The sequence below is a fragment of the Pongo abelii genome, chromosome 14, assembly GCF_028885655.2.
Source record: "Pongo abelii isolate AG06213 chromosome 14, NHGRI_mPonAbe1-v2.0_pri, whole genome shotgun sequence".
Classification (NCBI taxonomy): domain Eukaryota; kingdom Metazoa; phylum Chordata; class Mammalia; order Primates; family Hominidae; genus Pongo; species Pongo abelii.
Window position 1 is genome coordinate 77,141,194 of NC_071999.2, and position 15,811 is coordinate 77,157,004.

Here is a 15,811-nt window from a genome sequence, read left to right on the forward strand (position 1 = left end):
ATAAACATGTTGAATAATGTTAAACTGCAACTCTAATTTGTGTAATTTTATATTAATATTCGTTGTAAAGAATGAAGTTGCTGAGAGCATTTATGTTTACTGTTTCCTTTTGTTACAATTGCTGCTAATGTGACTAATGGTAATACATTACCTGTTCCTGCTGATTATGTCTGAAAAATATTAGCTTTTAGGATCCAATACTCTCTGGGACTACTTATAAGCTATATAAAATTAAATGTAATTTTTAGACTTTGTATCAGTGCATATCAGTAGGAGTCCAGTGTGAACAAAAATCTGTACTATAGCCAAACTGATGCATATGCAAAAGTATGTTACCTCCAGTGACAGCTCTGCTTCAAAAAATACAGAAAACTGATTAAATTTCAATGCAGCAGGGGGCTCGGAAAAGCAATAGGATGTAGTGTTCACAACATCTACAAATCTTTAGGACACCATTGTAGCCATCAATGATAATAATACTTTCAGATTTGTGTAACTTGTGTAAAATTTTCAGGTTGATCACGTGCAAATGGTCACAATAAATGCTGCATCTCACTTGGACATGCAATATCCAGAAAATGCTGTGGCAAAAATGTGAATGACAAAAAACGATAGAAGGTTTAAAGCATGATTTTTTTAACCATGGTTCTTAGGATATTAAAGTTGGTTAATGACAAGTCTAATTAAATACATTTTAAGTTTATGCCACAGCAATGGTGAGAGACAATAGTTGATTGACCCCAAATTTTTTTTCTAGTGAGGCACAATGGTTGTTATACTACATAAATGTCATTGTTTTCTAAAATAATCTAATTTGTAAATTATTTTCATTGTTTTTTAGAGATTGAGTTTTTTTTTGTTAAAGGGCACTGTATCTAGCAATGTTTCTACTGTTGATACGGCTTAGAAAGTACAATATCTGTCTATATAAGAAGACTTCAAATAATACTGCTAAGAAACATTTCTTAATAACCTAGCTAGATCCTGGAGGAAAAGCTTACTTGATCCATGTTTGTATTTAACATAAATTTATTTCAGGATCAGACAATAACTAAGGTTTCTCGAGTGTCACTGAAACTCGTGATAAAATTTGTTCTTAATAATGTGTTGCTTTTAATGAAATTAAAACACCTTAGTTGAAGAGGATTTTAGCAATCACCATCGTAACCAAATACTTTTAAACATAAGAATACCAAGATGCAGAAGAATCAAGAGACTGACTGAAAATCCCAAATACTGAGTTGAGTGTGCCTAGATCAGAACTGTCCAGCTACTTAGTCTTCTTTATTATTCTTTTAATGTTTCCCTGGTCTTTTTTCAGGGAGAAAAAGAATAATGTCCCTTGGAATCAGGAAATTTGTAGACCAAAAAACAAACAAATAATCAATAGTACAGTAACAACTGACAGTTTATTTATTTATTTATTTTTTTGAGACGGAGTTTCGATCTTGTTGCCCAGGCTGGCGTGCAAATGGCGCGATCTCGGCTCACTGCAACCTTTGCCTCCCAGGTTCAAGCGATTCTCCTGCCTCAGCCTCCCAAGTAGCTGGGATTACAGGCATGTGCCACCATGCCCGGCTAATTTTTTTGTATTTTTAGTAGAGACGGGATTTTGTCATGTTGGCCAGCATGATTTCAAACCCCTGACCTCAGGCGATCCACCCACCTCAGCATCCCAAAGTGCTGGGATTACAGGCGTGAGACACGGCGCCCGGCCCAACTGACACATTTTCAGAGAAGCTTTTGTAACAAAATATAATACCATACTCTTTAATGCTATGATCATTGTCCTGCAACGCCGATGTATGACAGGCACAAAGAGGAGAAGACTCATAATATATAATTAAGATTGAAAATAAAAACATATAATGTAGGGCCAATATATTTGATACTAGCTTCCCCATATTTTGAATTCAACGTCCATTTTGTTGGGGTTTATGCGAAGTCTTCTCCTAATTAATTATATTATATATAATTATGTATTATAATTAAATTATGTATCAATAATTAAATTATGATTAAATTTAATGTTACAGTTAAAATTATTATATTTATATAAAAATTAATATAATAAATAACAAATAATACCTTATAATAAATAATATATTAATATAATAAAATAAATGAATACATAATAAAATTATTATAATTACAATAATTTTATAATTATAATAATTTTATAATTAAATTATGATTAAAATTATGTATTAATAATGTAAATAAGGAAACTATTACTTTATTTTAAAATATATTAAAAAGTAAAGTAAAATTATTGGCCATGATATTGAAATGTAAAGAACTGAAGATGGATAATCAGAGTTCAGTCATAACAACTTTTTGATCCACAAGCATATATGATGGTGGTCCCATAAGATTATAATATCATATTTTTACTGTACCTTTTCAATGTTTAGACACTCAAATAATTGCTATTGTGTTACAGTTGTCTACAGTATTCAATACAGTAACCTGCTATACAGGTTCATAGCCTAGAAGCAATCGGGTATACTGTTTAGCTAGGTATATACTAGGCAATATCCTCTAGGTTTGTATAAGTGCATTCTATGATGTTTGCACAACTATAAGACTGTCCAATGATTCATTTTTCAGAATGTATCCCCACCATTAAGTGATGCATGACTATAGTTCAGTCTTATACTTAATTCTTTTTCATTTTCTTCCCACAAACACAGAAGTAGAGAATAATTCCTCCTAGATACCATGGTTGGATTATGTCCATTTATTAGGCTACAGTGAATCAATCTGGAGCTGCCATTTCTTGTGTGTGTATGTGTTTTTAAGATAGGGTCTCACTCAGTCACCCAGGTTGGAGTGCAGTGGTGCCATTGTGGCTTACTGTAGCCTCGAACTCCCAGGATCAAACCATCCTCCTGCCTCATCCTCACGAATATCAATAGCTGGGACTGTGGGTATGGCCCATCATGGCCAGCTAATTTTTGTATTTTTGTAGAGGCAGGGTCTCCTTATGTTTCTCAGGCTGGTTTCAAACTCCTGGCCTCAAGTGGTCTTATTGCCTCAGCCTCCCAAAGTGCTGGGATTACAGGTATGAGTCACAGCACCCAACCAAGCTGAAGCTATTGTGGTTTTAACATATGTTTTAGGTCTTTCTTGTTCGCTTAACTCTTCCATGTAGGTAGACTATAGTGAACCAAACTCCAATCATATATCCCCTCACGGCAAATATCTTCAATACTAACTTCACTCCTAACTAAATTTTATATTCTCTACTTAAACTTTACATTTTCACTTTTTAGTTATTTACCTATTCTTATTTTAATGTTTGTAAGCCACTTTTTAAAGCCTTTTTGTAACAAGATAAACAAAGTAAATAATTTGCTCACAACCCTATGTGCCAAAAGGTTCTAGATTTTAAAAAGTGAGTAGGCCTGGGCACAGTGGCTCACACTGTAACCCCAGCACTTTGGGAGGTGGGTGGATTAGTTAAGGTCAGGAGTTTGAGACAAGTCTGGCCAACATGGTGAAATGCATCTCTACTAAAATTTTTTTTAAAAATTGCCAGGTGTGGTGGCGGGAGGCTACTCCCAGCTACCCGGGAGGCTGAGGCAGGAGAATCACTTGAACTCAGGAGGTAGAGGTTGCAGTGAGCCCAGATGGTGCCACTGCACTGCAGCCTGGGCGACAGAGGGAGACTCCGTCTTAAACTAAAAAAAAAAAAAAAAAAAAAAAGAAAGAAAGAAAAGGAAAAAAAAAAGTGTAAGCAGAATTATCCTTTGATCATGTTCAAATGGTAGCTCATGTTTGACAGTGTCATATCCAGTTAACTGACACTAAAATTTTAGTCTCCTTGCATAAAATCTCACAGGTTGTTCTCCATGGACAGGTTTGAAAGAGGAAGCGATAATGAAAGATAGACTGCAATGAAAAAAAAGAATGCCATATAGAAAAAATAAAAGCAATTCTAAAAATCAAAAACTGAACTGTATCTATATTCTTTACTAAATTAAATTACTGTTCTTTACTCTAGATATCTGTATCCATTATCACTTTTAATTTCTAAAACCCTCAAATGTCAGGAAGTAGTATAGCTCAAGCAGTAACAAAAATCTGGTGCCCAATTTTTTATATATATAAATTTTATAAATTTCTAAATATAAAATTTAAATATAATTTTTTTATATATCAACATAGGATTTTTTACAGGTCTTTTTTTTTTTCTTTTTACTTTATTCATTATAACTTTTCTTTTTTTTTTTTTTTTTTTGAGCTGGAGTCTTGTTCTATTGCCAGGCTGGAGTGCAGTGGCGCAATCTTGGCTCTGCAACCTCCGCCTCCCGGGTTCAAGCGATTCTCCAGCCTCAGCCTTCTGAGTACCTGGGACTACAGGCATGTGCCACCACGCCCAGCTAATTTTTATATTTTTAGTAGAGACAGGGTTTCAACATGTTCGCCAGGATGGTCTCAATCTCTGGACCTCGAGATTCACCCACATAGGCCTCCCAAAGTGTTGGGATTACAGTCATGAGCCACTGCGCCTGGCTAACTTTTAATTTCTAAAACACTTAAATGCAGGAATGCAGTATAGCTCAAATAGTTAACAAAATTCTGGTGCCCAATTTTTATATATATGTACATTTTATAAATTTAAATTTTAAAATAAAAATTTAAACACAAAATTTTCGCATATAGTTATAGGATTTTTCTATAGATCTTCTTTTAAAACACAAAGAAATAACTGACAAAAATTTAATTTTGATGATGATGTCATGGAAAGGACATCTGTGGTAACCATTACAATTTTAAAATCCAGGCTTTTTAAATTATAATATATAAATTATTGATGATTAGAACAATAACACTTAATGAAAACATGTTATTTTAAAGGGTTTTTTGGTCATTAATTTTAATAAAAAATAACATCTTTAAAAAATGGAACTCTAAACTCACTACACAAAAAGTATGTTACTATTTTGGCATAGAAAGCACAGAACCCTATTATATATAATTGAAACTGCAGAGGAAATTGAGGTAGGCAGAATGTAATTACCCATATTAGAATTTGGACAGCAATCACATTTATACTGTATACCTAATAATGCGGGGTCATGACTGTTTAAACATTCCATACCATTCCTACGATAATACCATAACTCAGTAAATGTGACAATAGTAAAAGAGTTAGCATCTGCAAGCTTTTGTAAAATGATATGAAATCATTACTGACAATAAATGTGTGTGTGTGTTTGTATATGTATGTGTGTGTATATATATATTTATAATATACATGTGCATGAAATTCAGCAGGATTTTTAATTTTTATTTCCCCTTGTGGGCACATATGTACATGCATGTATAAATATATGCATATGCATATTAGACATACATATAAATATATGATAACTGCATCTATATATACACATACATATAAGTAATATTGAAGTGGACAAGCTAAATTTATTTATTCATTTATTTATTTATTTATTTATTTATTTATTTATTTATTTATCTATTTGACATGGAGTTTCACTCTTGATGCCCAGGCTGGAGTGTGGTGGCACAGTCTCAGCTCACTGCAACCTCCGCCTCCCAGGTTCCAGCAATTCTCCTGCCTCAACCTCCTGAGTAGCTGGGATTACAGGCGCCCGCCACCACGCCTGGCTAATTTTTTGTATTTTTTTTTTAGTAGAGACAGGGCTTCATGATGTTGGCCAGGCTGGTCTCAAACTCCCCGTCTCAAGTGATCCACCTGCCTTGGCCTCCCAAAGTGCTGGGATTACAGGCATGAGCCACCCCACCCGGCTCCTAATTTATTTTTAATAAAGCATTCTTATTTTGGGTGTTCTAACTTTATCAGTTCCAGATCCCTATAATTTGGGAATACAAATAAATGATTTAGTTTGTCTTGACCATTGTCTTTTCATCTACTCTTTCGAAAATATATCTTCAAAGCATATGGTAGGAAAGGAGAGTATATTTAATCTAGAGCCACCTACAATGAATAAGTTGTCTAAAATGTGTACATTTTAAAGCTGGAATGTTCTTTTTCTTCTTTTCTTTCTGTCTTTCATTTTTTCTTTTCTTCTTTCTGAGATAATTATAGTTTGAGGTGATGTAGATAACATTCCTAATCTGAGTATTTCTGGTCTGTAGAGTGTGGATGAATACTCCAAACTGAGAGGATTTGACTTTGAAATGTAGTGGTCATATACAATGCAAGAGTCCATGTATCAAACCTGCTCTTCAGATGAGCATGCTGTTTTACACTGATGAAACCCAGAAACGTTTTCTCTGCTGAAATTGAAATTAAATCCTCACTGACCTGGTTAAAGAGTTTTCAGTTAATAACAATCCATGCAAATAGCTTTTCTTTTGCTTCATATTGAGTTTTATACATAAGAAAATGAATTATTCCTTTACTTTTCAGAACATAAATTCAGAAATGTTAAGGGGTACTTTCTGAAAACATTTACCTTAACATAAGAAAAATTCATTAAAAGCACTATCTTATAATAAACAATAATATGGGTGAAATTTAGGAAAAAAAAAGTATTTTGTTTTATATAATCAACTATTTGGCCATGATTTAGTATAGGCTGGATTGATGATTTTCAATTACTGAGTTATAAAACCTTAAAGTTGAATACAGTTCTGGAGACTCTAATTACATTAGTATTAAAAAATGCCATATTAATAGATGAGAAGATATGTTACATTAAAGGCCTTCTGTTATGTCCTTGGAGAGGTAAATAAAATTAATTACATTTCCACTGGGGGAAAACTTTAATATGATAGGATATGTGTACAGAAAAATATTACTGAGGATGGAATGTTAGAGTAAAAAAATTTTTTAAAAAAGGAGCTTACCAGCACACTATCAGCAACTTGTGCCTACTACTCACTAGCTACCCAAATATGGAGAAGTAGACGACAAAAATCTCCATCTGGGGTCCACATGATCACTTCATGTGTGGGCAAGAAAATTATGCTTTCTTCTGTCCCAAACACTCTTATTATCTTGGCTCCACACTCTATGTTATTGTTAACTGTAAGTATTTTTGATTCATAATGTACTGTACATAAAATATACATCCTGAGGACCACATAGGAAATCCGTGGAAAGTTTGGTGAGGCTTTTTGAAGTCTAGTCTTTGAAGAAATTCTATTAATTGAAACAAACTTATTTATGAAAGAAGGCTTTTTTTTTGGATTCTTCTAAATTAGACATATTTTAAATGACTAAACATATCATTTCCTCACTAGAAGGCCAGCAGTTTAAAAATAACTAAATATTTATTAGAACTAGTGTGCTGTTGTTTAGTAAAATCAGACAAACTTAAACAGTTAAATTCCTCCAATTAGTTGGTAATAAAGAGAGCATTTTAGACAGAATGAATTTTAAAGGCCTATGTCATTTTCATCTAAGTTTTTATTACAGCTTAATATACATATATATGAGTATATATATATGAGTATTTCTAAGCCAATTTGATTAGTGTAACAGGTTTAAAATCTAAGTTGCTTGAAGAGTTTAATACCATGTTTCAGTCAGTCTAATGAATGGATTAAGTAGGAACAGTATAAATTTTGGAAAAAAAAATCTACAACAGGGTGTTCCATATGTCTTTCTTCCAGGTTGTAAAAAGGCCTACCTGTATGTTAGTCAGAAGAGTCTCGATGGAAGACAGTCCATCAGGAAACAGAAAAGGAGATGGAAAACCTGGAGGCAGTGGTTGTCCATGCCCAGTTAGAGAGAGTTTGTCAAGGCTGTCTCTTGCAGTTGGTGTAGAAAGCGGGGTCTCATCTGTATGTGATTGAAACAAAAATATAGAACAAGTTACGCTTGTCTGTTTTTATTAGACCTCAGTAATGGCTTCCCTAGTGGTTTCCAGAACATTTATTGCAAATTGGTTCCTGCTATCAGGAGAAAATGCTTTCTGCTGAATTTTCTTTAATGAAAAAGCTGTGGAGATACAACAAGATAACATTAATGAGTAACTTTATAAGCCTTTTAAATGCAGTCTCTAATGAGACTGAGTTTACAGTGCCATAGAATCTTTTTAAAACAAATATTATCTCATATATAGTTGTGATAATATATTCAGGCTGACTTTATGGGCACCTTCCCAATTATCTCCTTTTAGTTTGTTCTGTTTGGATTGACAATAGAATATTTCTAGAGCTCCATATAAGAGAGGGGCTTTGTATATTAGGAAGCTTCTTTCTCTATTAACCCTTCCTTTATATCAATGTTTGTTCAAATATATTCTTAAGGAATTTACAAAAGAATGTAAAGTTAAAATCTTTCACTTTAAACCTAAAAAGAAAAACTGGAATCCAAATATGTATTTCTAAATTATAACTGAATTATTCATCATCATTAAAATTAAAGACCTAATTTTTTGAACTTGAAGACCTTTTACCTTCATATTGAAAAATTATAGCTTCCATACATAAAAAACGGTATAAAGGAAGAGTAATAAAATGCTACTTCTATAACAACATTCAGGGAATCAAATTTTAAAATCCCTTCAAAATAAACTAGTCTTTACTTATTGAATATTCTTCAAAATTTTAAGCAATTTAGAGTAACGCATGAATACAGATTCTTTTCACCTCTCACAGTGAAATCCTTTTATTCAGTTTTTTTTATTATTTAACCATTTTTACAGTTTCACATAAGATAGATACAAGTTACGGCTTATTTTAGTTTATCATAATCACAGAGAAAATTTTATTCATGGCAGGATCTTCAGTTTTATAAATATTTTCGTATTTCACCCCAGGAAAATTAATCAGAGCAATGTATTTGCACAGTCCCGATAGTATCTCTCAATTTTGCAAGTGGCTAAAAACTTCAGCACACTTGCCTTATGCTTATAATTTGATTCCTCTGTTCTCCTCAGTCATTCTTTTATTTTTCATTACACCACCTAACCACACAACACGTTTTCCAATTACGTCTCTCTGGGGCAGAAATATTGTAGAAGCTGCCACACTTCCCTGTCCCTCACTAATGTCAGAACAAGTTAAATTCATCTCCCTCACCTTGCCACATTTCTAGTTAATAAACCAAAAGGAAAGAAAAGCTGGGGAGGGGAGTAATGGCCAGAAGGCCTCCTATTAACTGCACTCCTCTCACACTCACGACTTTGCAGTTTCTCCTTCTATTTCCTCCTATGTTAACTTACTGAGACAGATGATCTGAGGCAGCAAGTACTAGAGGAAGAAACAGAGTAAGCAAACTAAAGTAGGACTCATGTTATTTTTCTTTTTAATCACACTTGTCACCAGGGTTAAAGAAAGATGGCCATGCAGGGGCAGGGATGCTGCATGGCTAATGTGAGCAAGGTGATCTTGGACACCATTTACCTAGCTATCATAAATTGCTCTTCCAAACCAAGGCTGCTAGTGTTTTCTCATAACAGCTCTGGAAAGGCACTTGTTAAACACATATGTGCATGTGAAATTGTTTAAGAATGGAGAGCAATATTTTTCGATCATCATCACCTTAGCTGTCACATGCTAAAGAAAATGTGGCTTAATAGATCATGGGGATAATAATTGCTTGTCTCTTGAAGAAAGGCATAGAACCAGATGACCATCTGAGGTTGCTTTCAGCTTTAGAATCTATGATTCCACAATTACTAAAGACTGTCCAAGAAAATAAAGAATCATATGTATGTGTACACATTTACACACATTTAGCCTATAAGTTTCATCATCCCCATGATTATTTGATTTAACTTCAGTGCATTTATGCTTGACTATATTTGGCTGTTGTGTGGATTAAATCATTAAGTCACTCATGATGCATAAATTTATGTAGTCAGTATTTATTGAACATAAACAATGTGCTGGATACTGGAGATCAAATGCTAAAAACACAACCGGAAAGCCTCAAGAAGCTCATGTAGCCTAGAGTGACTGATTCCAATTGTTAAATAGCTAATTCCTATAGCCACTAATACAGTTTTCCTTCACTCATTATTTCTTTAGATACTCCATTTATCCAAATATAGCATTAAAATTCTGTGTGTGTGTGTATATATATATATATATATTTATGTACATGTGTGCATGCATGCCTGTAAGCACATTTTTTCCTGCAGCTGTTTTAATGGAATGCTCATCTTGGGCCTCATGGTTTCAGCTGTATGAGTATAGGCTATTATTTGTTACAAACTTATCTAATTGGATTCCTTTATTTATCATCTTACATAGTGAAGATACTACATAAGGACACTTCAATTCAATATGTACATAAGAAATTAGCAAATTTGGGGCAGAATGTTTAAGAAGCAAAAAAAATGATTCTTAAAGTCAATATACAATTTTGAAAAGAACACAAACAAACTAATCGAAGATTAAACAAACAAGAATATTCCTTTGGGTCTCATGACCCTATTATCAGAGATAAAGTTGTCATCTTGTGGCAATTAACATCATAGAAGATTTCGTTTAGCTCTTCCTACAAAGATTGTAATATTGGGACCATGGTTCCACCTTTTGAAATAAAAGTGACCTTTGATTTCCTAAATGTTCTAAGGAGATTAAAGCAAAAGTTTGAGAGGCCAATGTAGAAGAGAGTTTTGACATCACATAATCTCCACTGACTTCAAAGAGTGAATGATTGATGAAATACAAATTCACAAAATACCTTATTCTCATTGATATATCTGTACATATTTCTAAGCTTATTTTTAAGAGAAAGTTGGCTAGTCAAATGTCATGATTTTTGGATTAGTATAGCATTTGACAACGTAATTTCTTGGTTTTTTGTTTTGTTAAAAAACATTTTACTTTAAAGTAATTGTATACTTATGGAAAAGTTACACGAATTGTACAAGGAACTCCTTCATACTCCTGTAATGTGTGAATGGCTGACTGCAAAATATATGTTTATTCATACTTCCTGACACGTAATGACAAGTAATGTTATTTTACCTTAAAAAAGGGTTTTCACAGAGGGAATTAAGTTAAGATCTCGAGATGAGGAGATCATTTTGGTTTAAGCTGGACCCTAAATCCAATGGCAAGTGTCTCTTAAGACAAAAGCAGAGAAAGGTTTGAAAGAGGCAGAAGAGAAGACACCGAGAAGAGAAAAGGCAAAGTGAAAACTAGGCAGATATTAGAATGTTTCACCTACAGTCAAGGAATGGAGACAACCACCAGAAGCTAAAAGAGACAAAAAATGGCCCTTGGAAGGAGCTCATTTCTGCTGACACCTTCATTTTGGACTTCTAGTCTCCAGAACTGTTAGAGAATAAACTTCTGTTGTTTTAAGGCACCAGGGTTAAGGTCATTTGTTATGGCCAGCTCTGGAAAAGTAATAAAACTCCAGTTCACCAATTGTTTACATATTGTCACTTTTTTTTTAAATTTTCTCTCTGTTTCTCTCCCTCTCTTGTTCTGTGTGTGTGTGAGTGTGTGTGTGTGTGTGAGTGTATGTGTATGTGTACGGTGTGAGGGAGGGTGCGTATGTTTGAACTACCTTCCCCAATTAAGCCTTAAGACTTCAGTGTATATTTCTTAAGTACAAGGACACACTCTTACATAAACACAATCCAAAATCAGCAAGAATAACATATGGAGAATACGATGATTTAATCAAGAGTCCACATTCCAATTGTATTATTTTTGAGATTTTTTGTTTACAGTAGTTACATAACAAATATTTTAACTTTTTTGTGACATGTTCTTAATGAGTTTTTTTTATGGGCATGTAGTAAGCACGAAGTGGCCTCTAAGAGGGCCTGTGATGATTTCTTATCCTGTTAGTCACACCCTGTCTGGTCCTTTTCTCTTGACCTAACAAAAAGAATACAACAAACATGAGATGTCACTTCAGAGACAGAGATTTGGTTATAAAATGTCTAGCTTCCATTTCTCTCTCTCTCTTTCTTTTGCACTGCTTGCCATGGGTCAAACCAGTTGACATGACATGAGACAGCCCTGTGGAGACATACATGTGACAAGGGACTGAGGGCCAACCTCACGAGTTGGGTTGAAAGTAGATTCTTCCTAACCAGTTAAAGCATTTATGGCTGCAGCCCTGGCTGACAGGTTGATTGCAATCCCATGAGACCTTAAACCAGAAGCACCCAGGGAAGCTGTACCTAGATTCTTCAGCCACAGAAACTGTAGGATCATAAATGTTTGTTGGTTTAAGCCACTAAGTTTTGGTATAACTTATTACACCGCTATGGATAACTAAAACAGTATGTAACTTTTTCTCTGGCAAATATAATAAAAATAACTTAATGTTCAGTTAGTATTAGCTGCTTTGGATGTGGAATAACTCCTTTCTATTCAATTTCCTCATTTACAAAAAAATAGCAGGTTAAATGAGACAAATGTAGGACCACACAAATCTAAAATTCCACATTTTCTAATACTTTTTATAAAAATTTATAAAAAATTATTTAAGTGGGCTTCTCACCTATTATGATTGAAGAGTAACAATGTATCAGTTGGGAGTTAGAAATTTTAATAGTTTTAAAATTATTAATTTCAAAGATTTATGAATATCTATGTAATATGTGAAAAAGAATGAGTCATACAAGTAAAATTTCAGAGCAAGTTATTAATTACTTAGGTTTACAAGCTCCACTTTATAAGGATTCTTAAATTATCTTGTTTTCTTTTATTAAATTAGATCACAGTTCAGTCACCTATAAGACAGCACTCTCAATACCTTTGATGGCAAATCAGATGCAGCAAAGAGTGCATCTTCCTAGGAAAAAAATTAAGCGCTTTCAAAAGATGCAGTAACTAGAATACTATTATTTTCTAGAGGACTACACATGGGTAGGGTCTGGCAGTTATGCTAGTTCTCTAGATAAGTTGTTAGTGGAATGAAACCATTGCAATTTTCAGTTTTACAGTAGTATAAAATCATTGCAATTTTGATACGTTGAATTTTGATTTTTTTTTCCTGGGTTAGCAATATGCAATGGTATGAAACCATTGCGATTTTCAATTTTACAATGGTATAAAACCATTGCAATTTTGATACTTTGAGTTTTGAATTTTGACTTTTTTTCCCCTGGGTTAGCAATATGAAGTATGTGAGATATTTAACACTTTATTATAAAATAAGTTTTGTGTTAGATGAAGTTGCCTATCTGTAGGTTAATGTAAGTGAGCACATTTCAGATAGGGTAGGCTAAGCAATGACGTTTGGTAGGTTAGGTGTACTAAATGCATTTTTAATTTACAATATTTTCAAATTATGATGGGTCTTATCAGGATGTAATGCCATTGTAAGTTGAGAATTATTTGTTTTTTAATTCAGTTATTTGAAACTATAGTGGTTTTCTAAGGAAAAATAGAGCAGCACATATTATAATCTTGACCAGAAAAACTACCTATTAACATCTTAATAATTATATAATAAATACATTGATAATTATAACAACATACAGTCAATTAGAATAATAGAAAACAAAATGAGAAACCAGAAATGGAAGAGAAGAAAATGTTTAAAAATTAAGTCACTTATCAATAACTATCAGTAAGATTGATGCCTCTGTAAGACAAAGTATTTGTCTCTCCAATCTTATCACACATAACAATTTAGCAGGATATCCTAAGGAACAATGTTGTTTAAAAAAATAATGGGCCTCTACTTTTAAAATGTTTTCTTTCCTGTTAATAAAATCTAACTCAGTTGTTATTTTCATAACTAATCCCTTTGGGTTTGAATTATATATTCTCTTTCAAGTTAATGTGTGTCTGTGTTTTGGTCTCTAATGTCTTTTATTATATCACAAATTCCAAATAAAAAAACACTCAATCACTTCTAGAAAAGCACACATTACAAAGAGATTCACAATTATTCATTTCGATTTGAAGTATACAATATTATTAAAATGGAAAATATCTCCATACTTAATGTTTAAAACAGATCTGGGAGTTTCCATGAAAAATCTATATTTCCATACCGGCAAAGTGAAGAAGATTTTAGCAAAATACTAGAGAATAAAATAGTTTCCATACAGAAGTAAATATTTATAAAAATATAAAATTTTATTATATTAATAAATTTCCATCACAAATATACAGAAAGATACATTTATAAGTGTTTCGGCAAACTCACTAGACATATTAAATTGGAGGAGAAGTATAAATAATCTATAGATTAAGGGTTGGTGCCTAAAAAATTTTGAAAATTATTTGCAGACATAAGGCACAGTTGTTTAAATTGAGCTCAACTGTAACCTTAGTACTGATTCATTCTCAATCTAGCTACTCTCAGCTTAATTTAGCAGTGGATACTAATAATAAATTTTACAGAAAGAAAAAATTACAGATATTGGTGAGGGTGTAAAGGAAAGGGAATATTTATACATTATGGTGAGAACGTAAATTAGTACAACCTCTATGGAAAACAGTACGCAGATTTCTCAAAGAACTAAAAAGAAAACTACTATTCAACCTAGCAATCCCACTACTGGATACCTGCCCAAAAGGAAAGAAATCATTATATCAAAAAGATACTTGCACTTGTATGTTTATTACAGCACTATTCACAGTGGCAAAAATATAAAATCAACCTAAGTGTCCATCAAGGGATGACTGGATTAAAAAATGTGATACAGGCCAGGCGCAGTGGCTCACGCCTGAAATCCCAGCACTTTGGGAGTCCCAGGCAGATGGGTCACTTGAGGCCAGGAGTTAGAGACCAGCCTAACCAACATGGAGAAGCCCCATCTCTACTAAAAGTACAAAAATTAGTTTGGTGTGGTAGCATGCATCTGTAATCCCAGCTATTTGGAGGGCTGAGGCACAGCACAAGATTGGCTTGAACCTAGGGGGTGGAGGTTGCAGTGAGCGGAGATGGCACCACTGCACTCCAGCCTGGGCAACACAGCAAGACTTTGTCTCTCAAAAAACAAAAAAATTCGTATGTATATGTATATATGTGTGTATATATATATATATATATACAAAAAAATGATATGCAACATGTATATAGTGTATGTGTATATATATATATAGACAAAATGGAATACTATTCAGCCATAAATAAGAATGAAATGATGTCTTTTGCAGCAATATGACTGGATCTGGAGGCCATTATCTTAAAACAAGTCAGTTATAGAAAGATGAATACCTCATGTTCTCATTTATAAGTGGGAGCTAAGTAATGTGTACAAGGACATAGAGTGTAGACTGATAGACAATTGAGACTCAGAAGGGTGTGGGAGTGGGGGAGGTTCATGATGAGAAATTATTTAAGGAGTACAATGTAGGCTTTTCAGGTAATGGATATCCAAAACCCTGACTTCACCACTATGCAGTCTATCCATATAATAAAATTACACTTGTACCGCAAGAATATATACAGATAAAAAAAGGAGAAAAATTATCAGGTAAATGTTTTTTCTTACTACTTCCATCTTCTCAGAAAATAAGGAATTCTGAAATATCACATTAAAATTTATCAAAATGACTTTTATATATCTGTGCTGATGCATATAAAATATCTAGGGGTATTCGGGAATAAAACTTATTTCCTATATTTTACTTAATGCCCATTCTTCAAATTCTGGATTTAAAGTTACTCCAGAAATTTTTATAAAATTGACATCAAAATGCAAGACATGATACAGCTATGGTAAAATGAAAAGCAAACCAGGCTTGATTCAGAAAGTATGAGTTCAAATCCTGGCTCTACCAAGTACAAGCAAATTTTAGAGCAAAGAACCTGTCTCTTATTTGAGACTCATTTCATTTATTTATTAAAATGATGATTACCAATTCAAAGGATTATAGTTTAAATCCAATTAGATTATGCATGTGAAAGTGCTTTGTAAAATATAAAATACTA

The 15,811-nt window shown here is 33.2% G+C and overlaps 1 protein-coding gene across 4 annotated transcripts in view; it reads right to left on the minus strand.

Moving 5' to 3' along the window:
* DACH1 (dachshund family transcription factor 1) overlaps positions 1-15,811 on the minus strand; it is a 424,843-nt gene that overhangs the window by 40,718 nt on the left and 368,314 nt on the right. For all 4 annotated transcript variants that reach the window (XM_009248687.4, XM_054529097.2, XM_054529096.2 and 1 more), the window contains one exon: positions 7,629-7,780. In XM_009248687.4, coding sequence (XP_009246962.4) covers positions 7,629-7,780 — 152 coding nt within the window. The remainder of the gene's footprint in view (positions 1-7,628; positions 7,781-15,811) is intronic.